The following is a 24,837-nucleotide window of genomic DNA, read 5'->3' as shown; positions in this document are numbered from 1 at the left end:
TTAGTCCATGGCTGTAAAACATTACCAGGATAATAATCCCAAATACTATTAATTTCAATTACAGGTTATATGAATATGACACTAATTACACAGCTCCACTCCCTTCCTTTTTGGGAAAAAAATAAGGATAGGGCTAGTAATAGTCCTTTGAATTATTCCAGCTCTACATACCACATCATTCATGTAATTTATGTAAGAGCCGTGGTGGCGCAGTGTTTAGAATGCAGTACTGCTGACTCCTGATTGCCAGCAGTTCAGATCTCACCAGGCTCAAGGCTGACTCAGCCTTCCATCCTTCCAAGGTGGGTAAAATGAGGACCCAGATTGTTTGGGGCAATATGCTGACTGTAAACTGCTTAGAGAGGGCTATAATGTACTGTGAAACAGTATATAAATCTAAGTGCTATTGCTAACTTAATAGCATGTGTTTTTATTCTAATAACTTAAGAGCTCCTCAAAACTACAAAAAAGGATTAAAATTATTCACAGTAAAATTACTGCCCTATTCCTATATTGATATCATTGTTCTAATGCTGATTAATTATTTCTAGTATTTTTGGACTGTAATCAACCCACACTCGACCTATGCATCTTCTGATTTACATATAGAGTTTAAAGCTTCAGTTACAGAGATGACATCAACATTAAGGTTAGGCAAACCACCCAAACATGAAATATGATGAATTCACACTATTGGGGTAACAGAACCAGAGATCCAGAAACCCTTTTCAAGTCAGATGTGCATGCATCTGTAACAGAGGAAACAGGAAATAACTTGGAAATCTGATATTAAAGGACCCAGGTTAATACTTTCCTCTTGTCGTGTGTCTGAATGTGTGCATAAAAAAATAAAAAGTGAAAAAAATAAAAGGAATTGGGGAGTTTGAATTCAGAGCAGCTGATCCATTGTTATTCTGATAATGCCCTTGAGTTTCCCTCTGGCATTCAAAGATACAAAATCTCTAAGATTTTATTTTCTCCCATAGTTAATGATATCACAGTTCAATCTTGGGCATGGCAACCAGCTAAAGCTAAATGTTAATTAGTTACATTAACATTTTATGTTAATAACACTAAAACTAAATGTTAATTGGTGTACATTAAGCTACAGTTAACCTCAGTTTAGCAAATTTAGACCCAAAGTAACTATTGAAGAAGATTTAACTTTTAAAAATATCTCATATAAACAATTCCTCAGCTAAAGGTTGAAGTGTTGATTGGTTTTGTTTTTACTTTCCAGTGAGTCTTGAATCCTGATAACTGCCTGCAGTTTTCTTTTCTTGACTAGAATTTGGGGGCTCCTAATTTCTAGCTTGATGCCTTTAAAAAACCAGTCCCATGTCCTCCCTCACCAGGTTGGGTACTCAGATAAAATGTTCTCTTTTTCTTCCTACCCTCATGAGAATTGCTCTCTGAACAGAAGTGGGTTGCTCCTGGTTTGGCCCAGATCGGGCCAAAGAATAGTAGCAGTGGCGAGAAGCTCCCCCACCCGCCTGGACAGAAACATCGTGAGCGCATGCGAGTGAGCCCCTGAACTGGTAGTAAAAAATTGGCAACCCACCACTGTCTCTAAAGGGATACAGAAGGAAAGCAAGAATAAGGCTATCAAGAACCAAGATCCCACTCAACTACTTAAACTTTTTAGTCACATAGCTCTAGACACAAGTCAACTAAATTCTCCCACAAATGTCTCAATTTACTTACCAAGGGACCAAGTTTTCCTTCTGGACCTGAGACCCCTGGATTCCCTGTCAGACCCTGTAAAAAAATATATTACAAAACAATGTTATTTCTGGCACTCGATTACCATTTTCATCCAAAACATATTCATAAGATTAATTCACAAGGTATCCAAAATTATACTATGTTATAATATCTGACATCTACAGTCCCACATTCATTTTGACCTAAATGATATTAATATTTATACAGTGCACTCTCATAAATTAACCAAGATCTGTGGATCTGAATAGCCCTCTCCCTTTTTTTTAGATACGTTCAGTCTGGATGTATAGAGTAGGATTATTATTCTTTTTTTACCCTGGCACCTGGGAGACCAGGTTCACCCATGCGACCAGGATCCCCTTGGCTTCCTTTAGGGCCTGAAGCTCCCGCAGGGCCACGTTCCCCTTGAGCTCCCTGAAAAGGAAATCAAAAGCAAGATCACTCCATGGCATTTCAGGTATAATTAGAAGTGTGTGTTGGGGTGGAGGTGATTTCAAGAGTATTTGGGTTTTGTTTCCAAATAATTTCTGTGCTACCCAATAACAGCTCTTACAGAACAGAATTTCTTTCAGGCTGAGTTATTTCGCTAAGAAACATGCATCAAGGAAGCAAGAGGAAGCATCAAAAGCAACATGAACACATAGGGGGTCTTGGCTAATTTCTAAATTCAAAACTGCCTCTCTTTAAATTAAGCCAAGGTGGCGCAGTGGTTAAATGCAGCACTGCAGGCTACTGCTAGATCAGCAGGTCAGCGGTTCAAATCTCACCGGCTCAGGGTTGACTCAGCCTTCCATCCTTCCGAGGTGGGTAAAATGAGGACCCAGATTGTTGGGGGCAATATGCTGACTCTCTGTAAACCGCTTAGAGAGGCCTGAAAGGCCTATGAAGCGGTATATAAGTCTACTGCTATAAATCGCCAATGACAACATATTTCTACCAGCTGGGGTTCCTCTGGGAGTGTTGTTGTTTTTTTAATGAAAACTTTTTGAGAAGAGAAATTAGAAGATGACATTAAATTGCTTGTATGATACACTATTTTGATTTTGATTACATTTCCAGAATATATGTACTGTTAAAAAAGATCTTAATAATCCTTATACTCACCTTTGGTCCTGGCAAACCATCAGATCCTGGAAAGCCACGATTACCAGGAGGGCCCTATGGAAACAAAAGTATGTGTTTTTATGGAGTGACATGTATGATTCATGCTTGTGACATTTAAACTTCCTTTTATGTTTAAAATAGTATTTGAAATACATTGTATTTGGAGGAAAAAAAAATTCAAAGAATAAAAATTGCCAAAGGATTACCAATAGACCCCTCTGAATCTGGGAGGTGTTGATGAAGCCCACTACTTAGTGAAATCTAAGTTTATCCAGGATCATTATCCATAAATGGCTATAATAATATGTATAACCAAGCATATTTAAATATACAGCATGGTGGTAAGGTCTATTCCTCCTAGTGATGCTGCTGGACACTGCCCACTTGCCAGGGCAGTGCTGAGCTGAACACACACCAAACCGACATCAGGCCCAGGCAACAAGAGAGTGGGTCTATTTTTCTGCGGCAATAGATATACGGTATAGCCATCTCCATCAAAATGCAGACACATCCCAGATGCTGATTTGATTGTGCAAGATGGCATTTTGTCAATGTGAAAAATGGATCCTGCTCTTATGGGAATAACATTAGGAAGAAGGAAGAGGAGGAGGAGGAGGAGGAGGAGGAGGAGGAGGAGGAGGAGGAGGAGGAGGAGGAGGAGGAAAAGAAGGAGAAGGAGAAGAAGAAGAAGAAGAAGATGATGATGATGATTATTATTATTATTTAAATGTATAGCATAGGATATGCAGAAATCTGATAAAATTACAATAATGATAATGATAATCACCATATGATACATTTTTTCACAACATTATTTATTCTAGTTAATAAAAACTATACTATATAAAATATGCAAACAAATCAAACAAATTTTAAAAGTGAATGCTTGCCATGCAGATATTTAGAAACCAACCATGTCACTTATTTAAATACTGGAAAACAAGCACATTGCAAAAATGACATTCTTCCTCCAGTTAAAAACTAAGAAGGAACAGGGATTAAAAACCACTTTTCTCTGAAATTCACAAACAAAATTACATTTTGCCAGATGATATTTATGGATATGGATAAATTTGAGGGTTTTTTTTTATAATATTGATATGACTTGACCATATCAGACCAAGTGTCCCATATGTCCATTATTTAAAATTGTTTTGCTCTTCTGAACTTTATATAATATTTTTCACTATAAAAACTCATTTGAATCACTCAAGGAAGTTCAGATCCTATGGTATTAGTTCAAATGTTACTGACTCTAGCAAGAGTTTTTGGATTGTCATTGGAGGAAGTTGCTAATTGGATCCAAATTATTCTAAAACTTTTTTTTCCTTGTGATGAATTATCGAAAAAATGGAAAAGTGAAATATGCTATTTTTTCTTTACTCTTGAAGTAAAGATAATGCCTTTTTAAAAATCTGATAAGATTTTTCTGCAAAGCAACAAACTAGAATAGCAACGAGTTAGAAATATAGCACCACTTTCCTTTGAAAGGACTAAAGACAAGATCTAAACCAGTGGTGGGATTCAAAACTTTTTATTACCAGTTCTGTGGGTGTGGCTTGGTGGGCGTGGCATGGCTTGGTAGGCGTGGCAGGGGAAGGATACCGTAAAATCTTTATTTCCACCCCATTCCAGAGGAAGGATACTGTAAAATCTCAATTCCCTCCCCACTCTAGGGGAAAGTTACTGCAAAATCCCCATTCCATCCCGATCAGCTGGGATTCAGGCGGCAGAGAATAGATGGGAGCAGGGCCAGTTAGAGGTAGCATTTACCGGTTCGCCGAACTACTCAAAATTTCTGCTACCGGTTGTCCAGAACTGGTCAGAACCTGCTGAATATCACCTCTGACAACCATTGTTTGCCACCATAGTTTGACTTCTTTTAGATATTCTATTTTCAATGCAAACTAAACAGGGCTATTCCGAAGATAGCTTACCAGTAAACTACTGAGATTTTTTTCCTTATTATTCTTACCCTTTCTCCAACAGTTCCAGGAATACCAACTGATCCTGGATCACCACGAAGACCTCTTTTCCCTTCTTCACCCATAGGTCCAATTGGTCCTTGGAGGCCATGGGGACCCTAGTGAAAAACATTTGCACTTATAAAGAAAATGAACAAAACCATCATTTAATCATGCTGCCATTGACACAAGAAAAATACAGATGCCTCATTTCAAATCCAATTATATTTCTTGAAGAAGGTTTTGAAAAATATATCATTTCTGCAAACAGAAATGTTTTAATGTTGTTGGTTTTTTTGCTTGTGTATATTCCAAAAATATAACTGTTCTAGAAACAGGCCAAATTGCATTAGTAGAAATTAATTCTGCAATTAGTTTTCAATATTAACTGAATGATTGAATAGTAAATACTAATTGAACTAGTTAAGGGTTGACCTTGACAAATAGTTTATTAGGTGAATATGAATAGTCTAATATTGTAGATATTTATGAAATAGATATAAACAACTCTAGTTTACCTCCACAGCAGTTTGCAGATGAGACAGCAGTAATGTCATGTGGACATGTCCTTTAAACATTGTTACCAATCAATTGTACCTTATTGCACAGAAAGTGGGAAATTATGATCACTCCTTCGTTATATTACCACGTATTTTCCCAAGAAAGGAAGAATTATTTTGTTTGTGTTTTTTAAAATATTTGTTCAAATCACCCCTTTAAATCAAATAAAAGTTTAAAGAGAAAAAAGAAACTTTAAGTTTCATTTGATTTACTTAAAATGAAAAATTGTGTTCCTCTGCAATATGAAGAAGTCAATGGAACCGCACAATTAATATTTAAAGTTTGCAACTAAGATCAGGGAGAGTCATATTAAAATCCAGCTTCAGGCACAGAAAGTTACTAGAGGATTTTGAACCACTCACTTATCCCGCTGCTCAAACTACTTCACAAGTTGTAGAAAAAATGGGGGGGGGGGTGGATTGCTTTTTTTGTCACCCTGAGAAACCTATAGTTCTAATAAAGATAAATAGCAGTAGACTTATATACCGCTTCATAGGCCTTTCAGGCCTCTCTAAGCGGTTTACAGAGAGTCAGCATATTGCCCCCAACAATCTGGGTCCTCATTTTACCCACCTCGGAAGGATGGAAGGCTGAGTCAACCCTGAGCCGGTGAGATTTGAACCGCTGACCTGCTGATCTAGCAGTAGCCTGCAGTGCTGCATTTAACCACTGCGCCACCTTGGCTCATAAAGGTAAAAGTTTCCCTTGCACATATGTGCTAGTTGTTCCTGACTCTAGGGGGTGATGCTCATCTCTGTTTCAAAGCCCAAGAGCCAGCACTGTCCAAAGACATTTCTGTGGTCATGTGGCCAGCATGACTAAATGCCAAAGGCAAATAGAATGCTGTTACCTTCCCAGCAAAGGTGGTCCCTATTTTTCTACTTGCATTTTTACATGCTTTCAAACTGCTAGGTTGACAGAAGCTGGGACAAGTGACGGGAGCTCACTCTGTTATGCAGCGCTAGGGATTTGAACAGCCGACCTTTCTGATCAATAAGCTCAATGTCTTAGCCACTGAGCCACTGTGTCCCTCTAGAGCTCTAATAAGTATTAATAAATAATTAATAATGAGGGGGAAAACCATAAAGTTTGTGACACATGAAGGACAGAACTGAATAACAGAAAAAACATGCATATTATTTTGTAAAGAAACATTTTAAAGATGGTTTCTAGAGAATATATTTTGAAAACTTACTGGCTCTCCTTTGGGCCCAGCTTCTCCTTTGAAACCTGGAACACCAGGATCTCCCTGAAAACAAGTATCACCATTAGAATAATGATCTGGGTTATTCAAAGTGACAGGAAACTACAACATGTTTTGTGAATCCATGTCTTGTTCAAAATTTATTAATATAGGCCAAATTCATGGTTTCTTCAGCATATAGACCATGGTATAATCTACATCATATGTTGAATAATATTATAATCATATGCAGATATGTCAGTCTTGCTCTGTGTAAACAGATATGGATTGTTGTCTGCAATAGCTAAATATTAAAAGTTTAAAATATTGGTTTTCATATTCAAAATATTGCTCATCTCAGTATCAAATCTCAGTATCAAATTATTCAGTCACTACTACCCTGTTTCCCCCAAAATAAGACCTCCCCGGATAATAAGCCCAGTCGGGCTTTTGAGCACATGCACTAAAGTAAGCCCTCCCCCCAAAATAAGCCCTCCCTGAAAATATTGCAACACAGCAGCAGCCATGAGGTGACCACTCTCGCCGCCTCCTGCACCTCAAAAATAATAAGACCTCCCCGAAAATAAGGCCAAGTGCTTATTTCAGGGGTCAAAAGAAAATAAGACCCTGTCTAATTTTCAAGGAAACACGGTATCTATAGAAGAGGCTCCCTTAAATTTGCTTCAAATTTCCAGCCTCAAGCTCATGAGCACCTGGTGGCTTGCAAGTTATAGAAAATATTTCCCTAAGTCATGCGATTGTTCTAATACATAGACCTACTCTTAGTCTGTTGTTCTGAAAGTTACTGTTAAAAAGAATTCAGTTTAGATTACTAACTCTCTTGAGGGCCACATTTGCAGGAAGATGGAACATAAATCAAAATGTAAATAATAAACAAGCTAGCAAGTCAACTGAGAACTGACATTTGTGCCAGAAAACGAGTTTTTCACTTTGTGAGCAGCTGCTCTTGGATGCTAAATCACACAATGTGATTCAGAGCAACATTCTGGATATTACAGTATTTTAAAGTTGTTAATAGGCTGTACGTTTAACTCCTTTGAAACTATTCAAAAATTTGTGAAAGAGCCTGTTTCTTTAGCAAAGGAAAGCCTCTATAGCCATATAATATCAGGACTACACACTTTTATTTATTGTTCTAGGAGTCTATGGAGATTCTCAGTCATCCAGGTCACAGTTATCCCAAAGGTTATTTTCCAAAAGACACCTGGACTTTGTTGGTTTTTTTTTCTTTTTTACTATTTTGCTTTTTATCCAAGAAGCTTCTTCAGTTCCTCATGAAGAAGCTTCTTGGATGAGAAGCGGAACATTTTCAAAAAATGTTCAAGAAAGTTCCGTTTCCTTTTGGAAAATAACCCTTGGGACATATTGTTCCAGTAATTTTACTATTGTTACCTTGTTTTTGTACAATTACCACCAGGTTTTAATTGTGTTATTACCATGGGTGCTTCAACGCTGTTGTTGACTGTCACGATTATGGTGGGTTATAAAACCCAAAATAAATTAAACGTGCACTAAATGCAAAATTTTACCATTTCTGATTTTTCAAATCATTACCATTTGTCCTCGAATGCCAGGAGGACCTGTGTTGCCTTGTGGTCCCGGAGAACCAGGTGGACCTGGTAAGCCATGAGGACCTGAAGTTCCTGGAGATCCCTGTGAGATACATGGATGTGGTCAACAATGTCCATGGCATGGAATATAAAGCCTTAAAATGTGTATTTGCTTAAGTCAATTACTTACTGAAGGTCCTTTTGTACCTGTGGAACCATCTGTACCTAAAGCACCCTGAAACAGCACAAATCAGATACGTATTAATACAATTGTATTAATATTAATACAATTTCATCAAACATGGCTATTCCTATGTACCAATTTGACTGAAATATCACATGCAAATGTCAAGTTCTTATGTATCAAGTGATTTAATTTCTGAACAATATAGATTGGAGGCAGCTGTTTCATATCAATTCCAGTTAGTCAGAGTCTAGAATTTTGTGTATATCTATCCTTTCCATAGGCAACTACCCTAAAACCGTGTACTAAAAATATTAAGGATCTTTAAGATTCTGACCCAGCTTCAGTTATTCAAGCTCAGTTAAAGAGGAACAAATTTATTATTAAATAATTTCTTATGGGATAGACTTCGAAAAAGTTTCATCAGAAAAATGCTTAAACATTAAGGTGCCACAAAACCTGTTATATTTTCCACTGAAATATGAATTAAAGGTGCTATTTGCTTGAAACTTTCATAAAAGAAGTAATAAGAATTAAATACAACAAACAAGCTTTGCATACATATTGAAGAAATACGTTCTCAAAGGTAAGTAGGTAAGGGTACATCTTTCAGATAAGATGCTTTAAGGGATACAAGTAGTTCTTGACTTGTGACCTTAATTGACCCTGCAATTATGGTCATAACATACACTAATTGTGGCAGTTTTTTGTGGCAGTGAATATGGTGACTGTAGAGAAAACACAATAAGTGTTGTTGTTTTTTGTTGGCAAATGGAAGTGATTGCTGCTATCTGGAAAAATAAAATGTAAATTATGAACATCTGACCATAAGATGCTGCAAACATCTCTAAATGAGGCGGGTTGCTGAATGCCCAAAATACAAGGGTGTGTGTGTGTCAGAACTAATGAAGGCAGTCAATACCTTCTTTGGGTTCCATTGTAACCAAACAATCACTAGGCTGTTGGTAAGCAAGGACTACTTGTAAAGTAGGTGTTTAAAATATCTAGATAGCAATAGCAATAGCAGTTAGACTTATATACCGCTTCATAGGGCTTTCAGCCCTCTCTAAGCGGTTTACAGAGTCAGCATATTGCCCCCAACAATCCGGGTCCTCATTTTACCCACCTCGGAAGGATGGAAGGCTGAGTCAACCCTGAGCCGGTGAGATTTGAACAGCCTAACTGCAGAACTGCAGTCAGCTGAAGTAGCCTGCAGTGCTGCATTTAACCACTGCGCCACCGAGATGTCTTAATGTCTTAAGATGTTTCCCAACCGAAATGCAAGCAGTTTCAGGCTTTTGGAACTTGCCTATTCTGGGGAACTCTTACAGATTTTTGGAAAACTGTAACTTTCAAGCAATTCCTACAAGGTGAAAGAACGTCAGAAAATTTCATCTGGTCTACATTTTTAAATAAACTGACCTATTTCATACTTGTGCGCACAGCAATTTGGATCAGAATACTTATCCTTCAGATTCCCTATTTCTCTAGAATTTGTGATTTAGCTCCAAGCAGAAAATAAACCATATCAAAATGCATCCATATGGAAAGTATCATGAAAAAGCATATAGGATGGAAAGATACAAAGAAAACACATATTGGCTGATGTATAATTTTCCAGCCAATACACATATATCTGACTATCCTAAGCAAAGAAATCATTGTACCATTGCTTTAAGCTACATATTGCAAAAGTAGATTTTTTTTAACTTTTAAGCATTTTCTGACTACCTTGACACTGTGACTAGACACAGAAGACGATATCCCCTGTTATATCAAGAACTGGGATATGCTAAGCGATCTCTTTTATAACTGGTGCTTCAGTTTATGTGATTACAACCAACTCTCTTTCTTTCTTTTTTGCAATCCATTTCAGGTTTTGTGTGAATTATTCTCCGTATTCTTTTTTGTGAAGGCAATTTTCCATTTGCATGCTGTACTTCTATCTCTGTGCTTTTATGGATGATGCCTAGCAACCAGTCAGGGATGAATAGCTCCAAACATAATTTATGACAGTTTGAAAAACTTACAGGAAGACCAAATAATCCTGGGGGACCAGGGGCGCCCGTTTCTCCTCTTGGTCCTTGAGGACCTTCTGGGCCACGTGCACCTGTGGGACCAGCTTCACCCTGAAGTTTCACATTGAAAAAGAAAGTAGAAAATGCAATATTAATACTGACCATTAAGCCTCTCATTAACTGAAGGTGCTTTTCTTTTTAAAAGAAGTGCTTATTTAGACTTAGAATTGACATAATGGCATAGAGTTCCACCTCCTAGCTGTTCCTCATAGTTATCTGAATTGCCTAAGTAATTCTAAGTGTGATATACAATCTTACCCTGGTGCTAATGCAGTATCAAGTCTATCTGGATTTTATTTAAGAAATTATGGGTTCCCATTTTGTTTATTAGGCACAGAAATAAAGTGTCTTCAGCCCCATCACACAATCTGATCAAAAATTCATGCAGGCTCACATCTAGTCTGTGAATTCACCATATTAGGTGGGATTTTTTAAAAAAATACTAAAATTATTTTTCATTTTCTGTTGAACTGTTTTGTTTTGTTGTTTTATAAAATCATGTGACTTTTGAAAAGGTGAATTCAAGGCTTTTCCTTATACAATGAGATAAATAGTCTTTCGTGAAATTAGTGTAATAGACAAACAACTATTTTATGGTTAAATGTAGTTGCTACCTTCTCTTCCTCATCTCCTCCTCCTCTTCATCATCATCACTTTACACTCTTTCTTTCTTTTATTTATTTATTTTGGCTGCTAAAGACCACAGGGAGGATATGTGACACCATAATCACAAGGGTGGGAGGAAGCTGAGATAGAACTGATGGCTCTTTTTGAAGAATGACCTTTGCATGGTAATTTGTCTAATTAAAATAGGCATGAGAAACCCATTGGAGACATTGTAATTAGGCACTGTTTGGTTTTAAAAAAAAACATATAAAAACTGCTTTGCTATTCAGTGTTTTACAATAAAAGTTTGGCATGATGATATTGAAAGATTCCTGGAGCTACAAAACTGGGAGCCACGTAAGGCTCTATCTACTGTATTCATATACAAATCATGTTAATCAGATGCAATTAATAAATAAATTGGATATAGGATATTATGGATGTTTATGGCAATTGTTAATATAATTAAATATCATTCTACTGATCTGTAAAACTGAGGGACTTGCCTCCAATTTAAAAAAAAAAAAGGAAAGTCATGCCATGTCCTGTTAAATTTTGGGCTTACTTTATTATACATGTTTAAAGAAATTGTTTGATTCACTGAATTACAGCATTGGCAATTAAGTGAAAACTGTCAACTGTAAATACATAATGCATCTATTGGACTGATTAGTTTTATCCTTTCTCTCCAAGGCCATGCTTAACTAATGCTTGTTATGTTGCATAGGTTTTCATCATTTCAAGGCACAGAAAACAACTATTATTACACTATTCCACAAAAATACATTTGTACTTCTTTCCTTCACATAACAGACATAAAGAATGTCTAGGACAAGGGACATAAAAATAATTGAAAGCAAATCCAAGAACTTTAACTACATGATATAAGTGACCAAATCCTACCACTATTACCAGAAATTTGCCTCAGAAATTTAGCCCTTAAAAATTCTCAGAGGCAGCAAGGAAGAATGAAACAAAAGTTTCTCCTCAGCTCATCTTACAGCCTGCTTTACTCAGGGGTCTTCTTTAATAATCAAAAATAGTGCAAAACACAATCTGGAAGAAGTTATGGCTATAGTCTCATTTTTCATTGTACATTCTCAGAAAAATGCTTTACAGCACAAATGCTAGTCTCCTCCAGGTCAAAGCTCAACTTTTGGTGACTCCATAAACACATTGTTTCCTTGGTAAGAATACAAAAGTGATTTACATTTCTTTCCTCCCTTTTTTAATTAAAAAAAAACTTCCTTATCCACTCTATAACCCTGTAGTTTTCTTGTGTTCTTCCTATCTGTTTCTAACAAGAGCTGACTTTGATTTTCAAGACCAACTAACATTTCCTAGATCTAATGGAGGAACCTCAACTGTATGACACTGCCTTGGCCTATTTCAGGGCTTCTCAACCTTGTTAAATTTAAGATATGTGGACTTCAACTCCCAGAATTCCCCTGTCAGCATTCCCAAATTCCAAGAGTTGAAGTCCACGTGTCTTAAAATTTCTGAGGTTGAGAAACAGTAGTCTAGATAACAGCCAGGTTGCCTTTTCTATCACAACAGTTTGTTATGCTCAATGTGAGGTTCTGTACTCTGCAAGGAGTAGACACAACACAGCATAGCAAATCTGTACACAATACAGGTGGTCCTCGACTTCCGACCACAATTTCTGTCGTTAAGTGAGATATTTGTTAAGTGAGTTATGTCCTATTTTATGACTTTTCTTGCCACAGTTGTTAAGGGAATCATTACTGTTGTTAAGTTAATAACATGGTTATTAAGTGAAACTGGCTTCCCCATTGACTTTCCTTGTCAGAAGGTTGCAAAAGCTGATCACATGGCGCTGGAACAACAGAACCGTCATTAATGTGAATCAGTTGCCAAACATCTGAATTTTGATGATGTGACCATGGGGATGCTGCAACAGTGATAAGTCACTTTTTCAATGCTGATGTAACTCTGAAAGGTCACTAAAAGAACTGTTGTAAGTTGAGGACTACCTGTACTTTATTACAGCACACACTTTCCCCATCCACAGGAGAAAAATTACTTTTGAAAAGAGAAGACAGCAACCCTAACTTCACTCTCTTCCACGCAAAAATCCCATCGAGTGAAACGGAGAATACTCAGCTACTAGTATTCAAGAGCATCTAAAGAAACCTGTTAAATAAGACAATTTATTTAGGGCAGTTTTTCCCAACTTCCACTTTCAAACTTGTGAGGCCAATAACTCCCCAAATTCTCAGCTAGCAGCACCCCTGACTGGAAATTTTGGGAACTGCAGTGCCAACCCATGAAAGGTCTTCCAGTGTCAAAGACAGGGAATATTTTTTCCTATTCCAATTCTTTACACTAAGTAACCTCTCTTCTCAATTTTGTTTAGCCATTGCAGCTGGGAGGAGAAGCATTAACACTGCATGAGAAATAGACAGTTAATGACACCATATAAATGAGTAATAAATTCTGGCTGTTCTCAGCTTGTCTGCTGTTTATTATTCTGTGGCACCGAATCCAAGGAGCAGTGCCAACATCCATTTGCTGTAAATAGATTGCATTTCCAGCTGTTTCAGCTTCCTAAGGGATGTTGCAACCAGATCTGTGCAAATAAGTAACATCACATTCACAATAGTAAAAAAAAAATGTTAAAAGAATATATTGGGAAGTAAAGTTGAGTTTATTTCATCTAACTGATTAGCTCTACGTGATTATCTCAGAAACAGGCCTCTTCACTTCATAACTGGATGTACATGCAATATACTTGCTTGTCCTTGGTTCACTCCCATCTCCCATTTCAAATTACATCCATCCACATCTGGAGCTGCAACAAAATACTTGACTAACAAACTTTTTGCAGTGGTCTTTTAAGTGGGGACTTTAGGGCAATAGGCTCACAAAACAATACTATTTTTGGCATGCTAATATCTCCTGCTTGGCTTCTCATCCTACTAATGAAAACGTCTGCAATAGTGATAGGCTAGTTGGGGTCTCAGGGCTAATAAAGTAACTGCTAAGCAAACAGAATTTTGTCTGAACTGAGATTTAATCAGTACAGTACAAGCCAAGTTTCAGAAACTGGTACTAAACTCTTGTTTGGATCTGTAATTTTAGAAATAAAGCAGAATGTGTAGTCTTTCTATAATGTTGATTCTTTCCAAAAAAAAAAAAATCAAAATCCTAGCAAGCAGGAGAATCAATCCAGACCTAGATAATGAGAAATAAATTAACCAAGGGTTCTGTCAATTCATTCATTTCTACATGTTCTTAAAATTGGAGTCCCTGGTAGAGTTTATTCCTTTTTTTCCCAAAATCTGAATGTGATAAACTGCTATCATGTTACCCAAACTCCTTCTTTTCATGTCTAGTTTAATGAAAAGAAGAACTGGGGTGACATGATAGCAGTGTTCCAATAACTCAGGAGTTGCCACAAAGAAGAGGGAGTCCATCTATACTCGAAGGCACCAGAAGGCAGGACAAGAAGCAGTGGATGGAAACTAATCAAGGAGAGAACCAACCTAGAACTAAGCAGATTTTCCTGACAGTTAGAACAATTAATCAGTGGAACAACTTGCCTGCAGAAGCTGTGAATGCTTCAACACTGGAAGTTTTACGGAAAAGATTGGACAACCATTTGTCTGAAATGGTATAGGCGTTCCTGCCTGAGCAGGGTGTTGGACCAGAAGACTTCCAAGGTCCCTTCCAACTCTGCTATTCTGTCAAACAATTCATGGTTGCAAGAATTGGATATGTCTAGTTTGACAAAAAGAAGAACTAGGGGTGAGATGATAGCAGTGTTCCAATATCTAAGGGAATGCTCCAAAGAAGAAAGGTCAACCTATTCTGCAAAGCAACTAAAAGTTGGTAGAAGAAGCAACAGATGGAGACTAATCAATGGAAGATCCAACCTAGAACTAAGGAGGAATTTCCTAATAGTTCGAACAAATAATCAGTGGAATGGTTCATAACATCAGAGAAATAATTTCTAAATAAAGAGGCTTTAATTATGATCATCTTTCCTTCTGCCATTCTCACTATGGTATGTGTCCAAGTATGTGTGTCCCCCTTTGAGTCAGTGTTGACTCCTTGGGACTGCATGGACAAATTCCTGCAGTTTTCTTGATAAGATTTCAGAAGTGGTTTCCCCTTGCCTATTTCCCAGGGCTGAGAGAGAGCAACTAACCAAGGTTACCCACCTGTCTTGGCCTCTAAAATGGGATTAGAAGTCACAATCTTCTGCTTTGTAACCTGATGCCTTAATCACTACCCCAAATTGGCTCTTTTACCAGTTGTGTGAAGATAAAGTATCTTACAAGTTGAGCTCTGTTCCTGATATCTAAATGGACCTATATATGTTTGTTTCTTAGCAGCAATGTTGAAAATATACACCATCAACTTGTGTAAGTTTTTAGAAGTCTCTAGCTTGGATCTCCTGTTGATTTTGTATTCAGGTACTAAGTCAGTCCATTTGAGAATGGTTCTTGAGATGAGGCTGACCAAAGGCTACCATCTAACTGTACATTCCATCACTGATTAATAATTTTTTTTAAAAAACTACTTACCTTCATGCCAGGTATGCCAGGAAAACCTGATGAACCAGTTATACCGAGAGGACCCTATAAAGAAGAGATGTTGAGCATCAATGAGAAATACCCTAAATATTCTAGCAAGAGCATGAATTAAAACAGTTCTCATTGTGAAAGGAAGATTTAAGGGGCAACATACCACCAGTATATAGAAATAAAATGCTTATTTCATGCACACCTTTCCTTTGGAAAACTAATGGTGAGATTTTGACTATAATTTTATTACTAATATTTAACAATGGAATGGAATGGTATATTGTTTCATGCCAGGAAATGTTCTGTGCATGGAATGATTAGCCTCGGGTCAGATGTGGGTAACATTTTCATTGGATTCTTTTTTTCACATTTCTTTATGAAGGAAGGAAGGAAGGAAGGAAGGAAGGAAGGAAGGAAGGAAGGAAGGAAGGAAGGAAGGAAGGAAGACTTTTTTAATGTGGGACAAAGTGAAACTGACAGATCTCTCTGCTAACGATTTAACTCTGTGAATCTGTGCATTCAATTATATCTGCAGTATTGGATCAAGATTGTCACCTACTTTTATCCGATCAATTTCTGATCTTTGAACAACCAGGCACACAGAGAGAACAGCCTGGTTGCATTCCATTTTGAGAACTACTGCAGCTTCCAAATTTGGATGATAAAGAAAGAAAGTAAGCATTTTTCCTGTTAATTTCTGTAAAAGAACTTGACAACATTCACCCATTTATTTAGGGGCAAAACAGAAAGATATGATATTTTTTTTTAATGATTGCAAAAGAAAGTGAAAATGACAGATTTATCTACCCCAATCCTCTTCTCTCAGAATGACAACAAATGACAACAGATTTTGAACATTAATGCTTTCTGCCTAAGTATAACAAACTGTCACTGCTGTGTAAAATAATACTGATAGTAACAGTGAAGGCCATATAACTTCACTAATCTCAAGAAAGTGAAAGTCCCAAAGGCACAGATTATAATGCAAAATTTCATAGAACTAAGAAAGCATTAGATGAATCAGTTAGTCTGAATATTAAGGGGGGAAATCCTGAAGGGGAAATTTCACAACAGTTTACAGCATGCCATCACACAGTTTGATAGCGTAAAGCAATAGCAATAGCACTTAGAATTACATACTGCTTCATAGTGCTTTTACGGCTCTCTCTAAGCCGTTTACAGTGTCAGCATATTGGCCCCAAAAAGCTGGTTCCTCATTTTACCGACCTTGGAAGGATGAAAGGCTGAGTCAACCTTGGGCTGGTGAGAATCGAACTGCTGAACTGCTGGTAGTCAGCAGTCAGCAGAAGTAGCCTGTAATACTGCATTCTAACAGAAATGTTACCCATTTCTGACCTGAGGCTACCCATACCTTCCCTATACAAGTTAAAAGGAGACAGAATTTGATTGACCATTCTCTTTAAATATTTCACTTCCTCAAAATAGACTTAGTGACTTTGAATTTTATGGTGCTTGAATGTCAGTGCAAGTCAAGTTACGGAGAGGCAACTTTAGTACCCTTCAATGCTTGCAAAGCAGCTACAAAGTTCCGTCCAAAGATCAGAGTAGAGTTGTAACATGAAATGTCACATTCCATGTTGTCTTGAATGAAGAATTGGACATCAGAGACATTAAAAGAAATTATTGTAACTGCATATCACTCCAAGACAATGTAGTCCAAGGAAAATAATCAAACATGTACAACATACTAGCCAGTTTAACTTGAATATAAGTATTTGACAGTGTCTATTCCACTATTCATTTTTTTCTACAAAAAATAATATCCTTTTTTTAAAGAATATAATAGAATTGCCATAGTGAAAACATCTGTAGCTCGGGTGTAGGATGAGGGTAAAGGTTCATTCTCCGAGCTTGTGGATTGGTTTAGGAACATTTCATCACCAGGCTAGGTAACATCTTCAGCAGAGTTTAGGGAATGTCAGTTTCAGTGTTCTTCTTTTTATAAGAGCTTCAGATGTGGGTGTGTCAAATGAGGGCTTTGTGATGGGTCAGCTATGAGTCATCAGTGAGTCTTGTGATGGGTCTTGTGATGGGTTGGTCATTGGGAGGTGAACGGCTGGTGATGGAATTGGTTGAAGGTCAGTGCTTTTCTCTGGTTGGCTGTGCAGTTGATTTGGATCCGGGGGAGTTTGTAGGCTGGTTGAAAGTCAATGTGTCTGTTGATGAAATTGCTTGTGGAGTGCTAGGCTTATATGAACTCATGAGCGTGGCAGATGGTAGTGTGGTCGATGATTTTTGTGTTGCTCCAATTGAACTGATGCTGTTTGGTGTTGGTGTGGGACTAGATTAAGGATTTGGGATCGTGGCATTTGACTGCCAGCCGGTGTTGGTGGATCCTGGTTTTTTAGTGATGTGATGTTTGTCCCACGTAGAACTCATTACAATGGTTACAGTTGATTTTCTAGATTACATTGTTTATTTTATCCTTCTGGATTTTGTCTCTGGATAATTCCTAGAATATTTTATCTGGTGCATAAGCTCTCAGTGTCCATACAAGCAATAAGTGATCATAATTATAATCATAAAATACAATCATCATAAATCATGATGCAAGACTCATTGATAGTCATAGGATACTAAATAAACAAACAACATAAATCATAATAAGATACTAAATAAAGGCAATCCACATAAATCATGAGATACAAACCACAATGTTATATGACTATAATTAGGTAATAGGAAAGATGAAAAGATAATAGCTAATACAGCCCTATTAGGTGGTTTGACATCCTATGGCATAGACAGTGTTGTAGGAATTAGTTGTTTAGCAGAATGTTTAGCAGGGGCAAATAGTCCTATGTAGTTCCATAGGTCCATTCTTATGGCCTCCAAATAATGGAAAGATTTCTGTTTGGGTTTTATAATACGTTTTATGTGTTTGGCTATTCTGAACAGATAAGTTGCTTAAGCAATCTGTGGACAGTGTTGTGTTGCAATCATAAACTTTTCCAAATCCTTTCAAATGTTCACCAGTCCCCTGTGATTTCTTTTCCTTTTCCTTGGCTGACTGGGTTCTTCTTGCAGAACAAGATGCATTCTCCAGTATAAAATATTGTCCGGAGTAAAGGATGTGTTTCCTGGCAATCTTATCAAGAAGAATGATCTGTTCCAGAAATGATTGGCTATGGGAAAATTATTTGGTTTCTAGCCTTGCATTGAAATTTATTCAAAGCATCCCTGCAAAATTTCATCTTCTTTCAAGTGATTAGTCATTTGTGTCTTCCTTTAGAAAGTTGGAGGCAAAAAACACAATCCACACACAAAGGGGAATTGCAGAAAGACAAAGGATTTGGGGGGATAACAACAATGATGACATCTCAAAAGAGAAATGGAAAACAGAAACAACATGGCAAATTTAATCGACTGGGTGCCAAATTAGATAAAATACTGCATATTAGGCAGAACATGGTGGCTCAGTGGCTAAGATGCTAAGCTTGTTGATCGAAAGGTCGCAGTTCAGTGGTTCGAATCCCTAGTGCCACGTAACAGAGTAAGCCCCCATTACTTGTTCCAGCTTCTGCCAACCTAACAGTTTGAAAACACATTAAAAATACAAGTAGAAAAATAGAAACCACCTTTGGGGGGGGGGGTTGGGTAACAGTGTTCCATGTGCCTTTGGGATTTGGTCATGCCGGCCACATGACCACAGAGATGTCTTTGGACAGCGCTGGCTCTTCGGCTTTGAAATGGAGATGAGCATCTCCCCCTAGAGTCAGGAATAACTAGCATATATGTGCGAGGGGAACCTTTACCTTTACTTTACTGTGCATTAGTTGAACCCTGTGGCCTATAGTCAGGACAGATTCCTAAACTAGATCAAGAACATCTTACCATTTTTCTACTGAGATTTACACACCTTCACATCAAAAAGAATACGTCTTGAAGCAAGATTAAAGATAGGCCTGACTTGAATGCTAATGTTGGTTGCATGTTTCAACCATATGAATCATACATTCAGCTAACATCCACGGCAGGGATAGGCTGCAGTGTTTGATTAGGCTTTTTTTAGTGTACTGTATTAACAATGAAATCCATTTTTCATCTCTGGGTGCTGCCATGACCAAAATTCCTGGGCACAACTTGGACACAATGGAGAAATACAATAGCAATAGCAATAGCAGTAGACTTATCTACCGCTTCATAGGGCTTTCAGCCCTCTCTAAGCGGTTTACAGAGAGTCAGCATATTGCCCCCAACAACAATCTGGGTCCTCATTTTACCCACCTCGGAAGGATGGAAGGCTGAGTCAACCCTGAGCCGGTGAGATTTGAACCGCTGAACTGCTGATCTAGCAGTAGCCTGCAGTGCTGCATTTAACCACTGCGCCACCTTGGCTCTACAGTAGATCTGGGAGAATATTTTTCAATCTTGGCAATTTGACGATGTCTAACTCCCAGAATTCCATGCTGGAGAATTCTGGGAGCTGAAGCCCACACATTTTCAAGTTGTCAAGGTTGAGAAACACCTATCTAGGAAAAGTCCAAGATTTGCAGTGATTCATCACAAAGTCAGTTTGATGGGCGGGGGGGGGATTCCTTAGGAGCTTTAAGAAGATTTGGACAATTCCAATGGCCATTGGATTTTCTGTCGGGAAAAGATCAGGAAATAGAAAAAAGATGGAATAGAGAAAAGCCACAGGAAATCAAGCAATTGATTTTTTTTTATTGTGATGTTCTGTTTCCTTATGTTCAAATTACCTTTGCTTCAAATTTCCCAACCATTCTCTTATTTTAACAGTAATTCATGCATAATGTATACTTTCTTCTACTGGATTCTTCTCATAGATTTATGGTCTAGGATTTATCATTTTGTTGTTTGTATGCACACTGAGAGCTTATGCACCGGTGTCAAATTTCTTGTGTGTTCAATCACACTTGGCCAATCAAGAATATTCTACTCTACTCTACCCTATTCTACTCTAAAGAATAATCTATTCTATATAATAATAGCTGTTAAGTTAACATTACTGATTCATTAACCTGATCAAATCCATTCTGGACATAATCCACAACATATTAACTTGGAAGGCAGAAAGGAGGGGAGAAAGTTCTAAGTTTGGTGCTTGCTGAGCAGCTGCTTGAAAGTGTTCCACAATTTTTTTAAAAATGCAGCTTCCATCATATTAACTTGCAAGCTTTCTATTGGTTGTCAGCCCTCGGGCTGCCATTCAGAGGGGAGCGCATCCATTGCCACGCCTGCTCGGCCATGGTTACACGCCACCAATGCTGCCACGTTGATGTTGATTCTCTGATGTTGGTTATCTGAAATTCAGTCTGAACTCTATATTACATCTAAAGTGGATCCAGTCCTTACAATGCAATGATGACAACACTCACAATGCACCCATGTTCACCCACACTCATGCTCATGCAGAAAGGATTCCTTTGGTCAGCAAGCTTTTTAGAATTATCCACTGGCAACAACTGAGGACACCTCACTATGGCGTGATGAGAAAATTTTGGAAAGGAAATTGAGTGTACAGGGAGTTTCACATTTGAAGACATAATTGCCTTGTGGGGGTGGGTGTTTCTTGAAGAGAAATTTCAATACATGAGAAGGTCCTTTCTTCCCTAGGGATATGTTTTTTTCCCCAACTGTCTCCCTGCACGCAGCAATTATGGCTTTAAAAATTGTCCACGGCTGCCAATAAAAACGTCTTAAAAGCCTAGTTGTTTTAGACAACTGGACAGCTGTGGGCCAGATGGAAACAGCCCTTAATGTTACATCTGGCCTATGAGGATTTATCTAGAGTGAAGAAGTGGGTTGTATTAAGAATAAAGAGTAAAGTAAATACATTCCACTAAACAATTCTTCTCCATCAGGAAGAAGCAACTGTATGTATGAGTTAAGTTTGTTTAAATATTTCCAGAAAGTAACTAGTGAATGGTAAAGCTGTTCTCCTCTTTTCCCCCACAACCACCACCCTCTGAGGTGGGTTGGGCTAAGAGGGAATAACTGTCCTTAAAAGCACCCAGCCATCTTTCATGCCTAGCGCTGGACTAGAACTCACAGTCTCCTGGTTTCTAAGCCAGCACCTTCACAACTACATCAAATTGGCTCTTTCTTTTCCTGCTACTTCATAAATAAGTAAATAAATAAATATTCCAGGTTGAATGAACATGTTATTGGTTTTGACCCTGGTCAACTGTTCCTGATGCCTGCAAAGGAGTCCCATCAACTTTTACCTAAGATACTATTTGTGCAAGTACTAAACACACTTAGAAATTGTTTTGCCATAAACTGTAGTTAGCAGCTTGTTTGCTGTCCTCTTTATTCAAGAAATAAGGTGGTTACTTAGCTTTCCTCCTTTCTTTTCTGCATTTCTGAACAAAAAAATTAAATGTAAAATTCTACATTTTTTTTTTGAAAACTTTGGTAACTGTCTTGCCCTCATATCTAATCTCCACTACCTATACAAAAAGCCTTAAAGGAACATTTAAAGGACATCTAAGATATGTTTCCATGTGTTTACAGATGGTAGTGGAGTAAGTGCAGTTTAGGGTTCTTCAACATATTCAATACTATTGTCACACACCCAAGGTGTAATGTGATCCATTGTCACTGTTGTTGTTATTTATGGTACTTATTAGTTAAAGTAGTATTTATTAAATTATTTCCTCATATTTAATGTTTGGGGTTGAACAAAAGCAAAAAAGGGAAGGAGGGAGCTAGGGGAGGGAGGGAGCAAGGGAGGAAAGGAAAGAAGGAAGGAAGGGAGGGAGGGAGGGAGGGAGGGAGGGAGGGAGGAAGGAGGAAGGAAGGAAGGAAGGAAGGAAGGAAGGAAGGAAGGAAGGAAGGAAGGAAGGAAGGAAGGAAGGATTGGTTTTATCCTCTTCACCACCACAAATCTATAAGATACTTTGCACTGGGAGACAGTAACTAGCCCAATGTTACCCAATAAATACCATAGTGGATACTGAAGTCCAGGTTTTTCAGTCTAATACCAATAGTAAATGGTACTGTTTTGTTGAGAGCATGGTTCTGTAAAATATCTTAATAAATTATGAAATTATGAACTGCAAATCTGTCAAATTCACATCAAGAGAATGAGGATAACAAAGAAATACTTACCGCTGGTCCTGGTTTCCCAGGCATACCATGCGAACCACGAGCTCCCTAAGAAAAAAAGAAATAAGGTTACAAGATAGAAGTTTGATTATATGACCACGATTTTAGCAATAGCAATACCAGTTAGACTTATATACCGCTTCATAGGGCTTTCAGCCCTCTCTAAGCGGTTTACAGAGTCAGCATATTGCCCCCAACAACAATCCGGGTCCTCATTTTACCCACCTCGGAAGGATGGAAGGCTGAGTCAACCCTGAGCCGGTGAGATTTGAACAGCCGAACTGCAGAACTGCAGTCAGCTGAAGTAGCCTGCAGTGCTGGATTTAACCACTGCACCACCTCGGCTCTATTTTCAAAGGGACATTGATAGATACAAGGGATATCAAAGAAATATGCCACCAGTTTCTATTAGGAACAGAGGGGCTCCATCACTCAAGACAGAGGTTGATTTCTGATTGATTACAAAGTCTTCTTGCAAGGAAGACTGAAGTTGTAAGCACATTTGCTTGGAAATAACTTGGCATAGAAAAGTCATCCCCTGTTATTTTCTCAACTGCTTCAGGGAAAAGTATTTTTTTTAACAGAACAGTAGCAGTCTTTAATGTGTTTCAGGTTATTTTCAGCTGCTACTAACATATAGGTCTCAACTGATAATTGCTGTTCTCTTTCTACATGAGGGGTCTAAAAAGCCATTAGAAGTTCCCAATGCTTTTTAGTGGCTTTCTAGTGCAATTGCCAAAACTGAGTGTTTCCAAAATTAGCTATTAACTAGAAATCACATTTAAAGTGAAGAGCAAGCAAAGATATATTTAAATGAGGATGGTTTAACAAGCTGGTTCAACAATTACACTGGCTTTGTATATGTTATTGTACAGAAAACAGTTACTTACTGGAACGCCCTGTGGTCCAATTCGACCTCTTTCTCCTGCCATCCCTCGGGGACCCTGGAGTCAATAATATCAAAAGAAAAAGATATTATTCCAGAGTTTAAAAGGAAGTGGAGATCATCTGCTTGTAATTCTCCTCAACTCTAGCTATGACTGACCGATTATTTCCTTTATCCACCCCAAAACAAATATTATCTGGGCAGTCAGCATAAAAAGAATAAATGTTCAGTGAATCTGAGGTAAACATACAGACACACCCAAGCAGTTCAGGAAATGGAATTTAAAACATCTTTTAAATAAGACAGAAGTATTATGAAGTAAACATGTTGTGTCGTGCAGTTTTTTTCTATGAAAGGAGAAGCTAGGAAGATGCAAAGAAAATTTGTTAATAGGTGCCTCCACTAAAGAATAATCTTCTGAGGCAATGTATAACAAGTATGGCATCTCCAATTTGTTAACTATTAGGCAGGTGCATAAAGGGTAAGACAATCTATCATCATCCTATCATGATGTCCAGTTTCAGTTAAATTCAATTAATGTGAAAGAATGAGCAGATACAGGGAAAAGCAGAGTCAATCACCATTTAAGGTCAATGATAACAGAAGAGGTATACTACATTAAAAATTATAGTACAATATGGAGGCATAATATAAGATCAGATAATGTATCTGCTTTCCCTATAGCAGGGGGTTCAAACTCAAGGCCCATGCGCCAAATCTGGCCTGCAAAGTGCTTAGATCTGGCCCACAGGGCTGCCCCGAAAACAGCAAAGGACTGGCCTGCAGTGCCTCTGCCAGCAAAAAGCAAAGCTTGGGAAGGCCATGCGCAGCCATTCCAAGCTTTGTTTTCAGCCATGACAGCCTCCTGCAGCCCTCTGCCAGCAAAAACTGAGCTTGGGGGGTTTCGTACACCACCACTCCCAAATGCCGTTTTCACTGGCAGAGGGTTGCAGGAGGCTGTTGTAGCTGAAAACGGGACCCTGGAGTCCTTTTTCGCTGGCAGAGTGCTCAGGCCATCACAGGCACCCTTGACACAAGTGATGTCATGCTGGTCACACATCCGGGCCATGCCCATCCTGGCAGGGGTGGGCTGCTGCCAGTTTTACTACTGGTTTGCAACCTATGTGCAACGTGCGCAGATGTGCATGCGCTCTTCAATGTAAATTGTTTTGGGTGCAGGCATAAAAACAATTTACATTGAACTGCGCATGCACAGTCACTAAAATCCAAAATGGCAGTGGCCCAGCAGCAGTGAGGTAAATGGTTTGGGGACATGAATTCCACTACCGGTTTGGCTGAACCGGGCCAAACTGGCAGCAACCCACCTTTGCGC

General features: G+C 38.2%; 1 protein-coding gene across 1 annotated transcript in view; it reads right to left on the bottom strand.

Moving 5' to 3' along the window:
• The window catches only part of COL5A2 (collagen type V alpha 2 chain), a 184,311-nt gene that overhangs the window by 30,309 nt on the left and 129,165 nt on the right, over positions 1–24,837 (bottom strand). Inside the window, exons 16-26 of the mRNA XM_087707986.1 lie at positions 23,509–23,562; positions 22,622–22,666; positions 15,527–15,580; positions 10,323–10,421; positions 8,299–8,343; positions 8,113–8,211; positions 6,550–6,603; positions 4,805–4,912; positions 2,830–2,883; positions 2,041–2,139; positions 1,705–1,758 (exon numbers count right to left, since the gene is read on the bottom strand). Of these exons, the coding sequence (XP_087564112.1) occupies positions 1,705–1,758; positions 2,041–2,139; positions 2,830–2,883; positions 4,805–4,912; positions 6,550–6,603; positions 8,113–8,211; positions 8,299–8,343; positions 10,323–10,421; positions 15,527–15,580; positions 22,622–22,666; positions 23,509–23,562 (765 nt within the window). The remainder of the gene's footprint in view (positions 1–1,704; positions 1,759–2,040; positions 2,140–2,829; positions 2,884–4,804; positions 4,913–6,549; positions 6,604–8,112; positions 8,212–8,298; positions 8,344–10,322; positions 10,422–15,526; positions 15,581–22,621; positions 22,667–23,508; positions 23,563–24,837) is intronic.

This window comes from Thamnophis sirtalis, unplaced genomic scaffold, assembly GCF_051295495.1.
Source record: "Thamnophis sirtalis isolate CommonGarterSnake01/CBP01778 unplaced genomic scaffold, rThaSir2_p1.2 scaffold_1, whole genome shotgun sequence".
Taxonomy (NCBI): Eukaryota; Metazoa; Chordata; class Lepidosauria; order Squamata; family Natricidae; genus Thamnophis; species Thamnophis sirtalis.
This window is presented reverse-complemented; position numbering and strand designations above follow the sequence as displayed.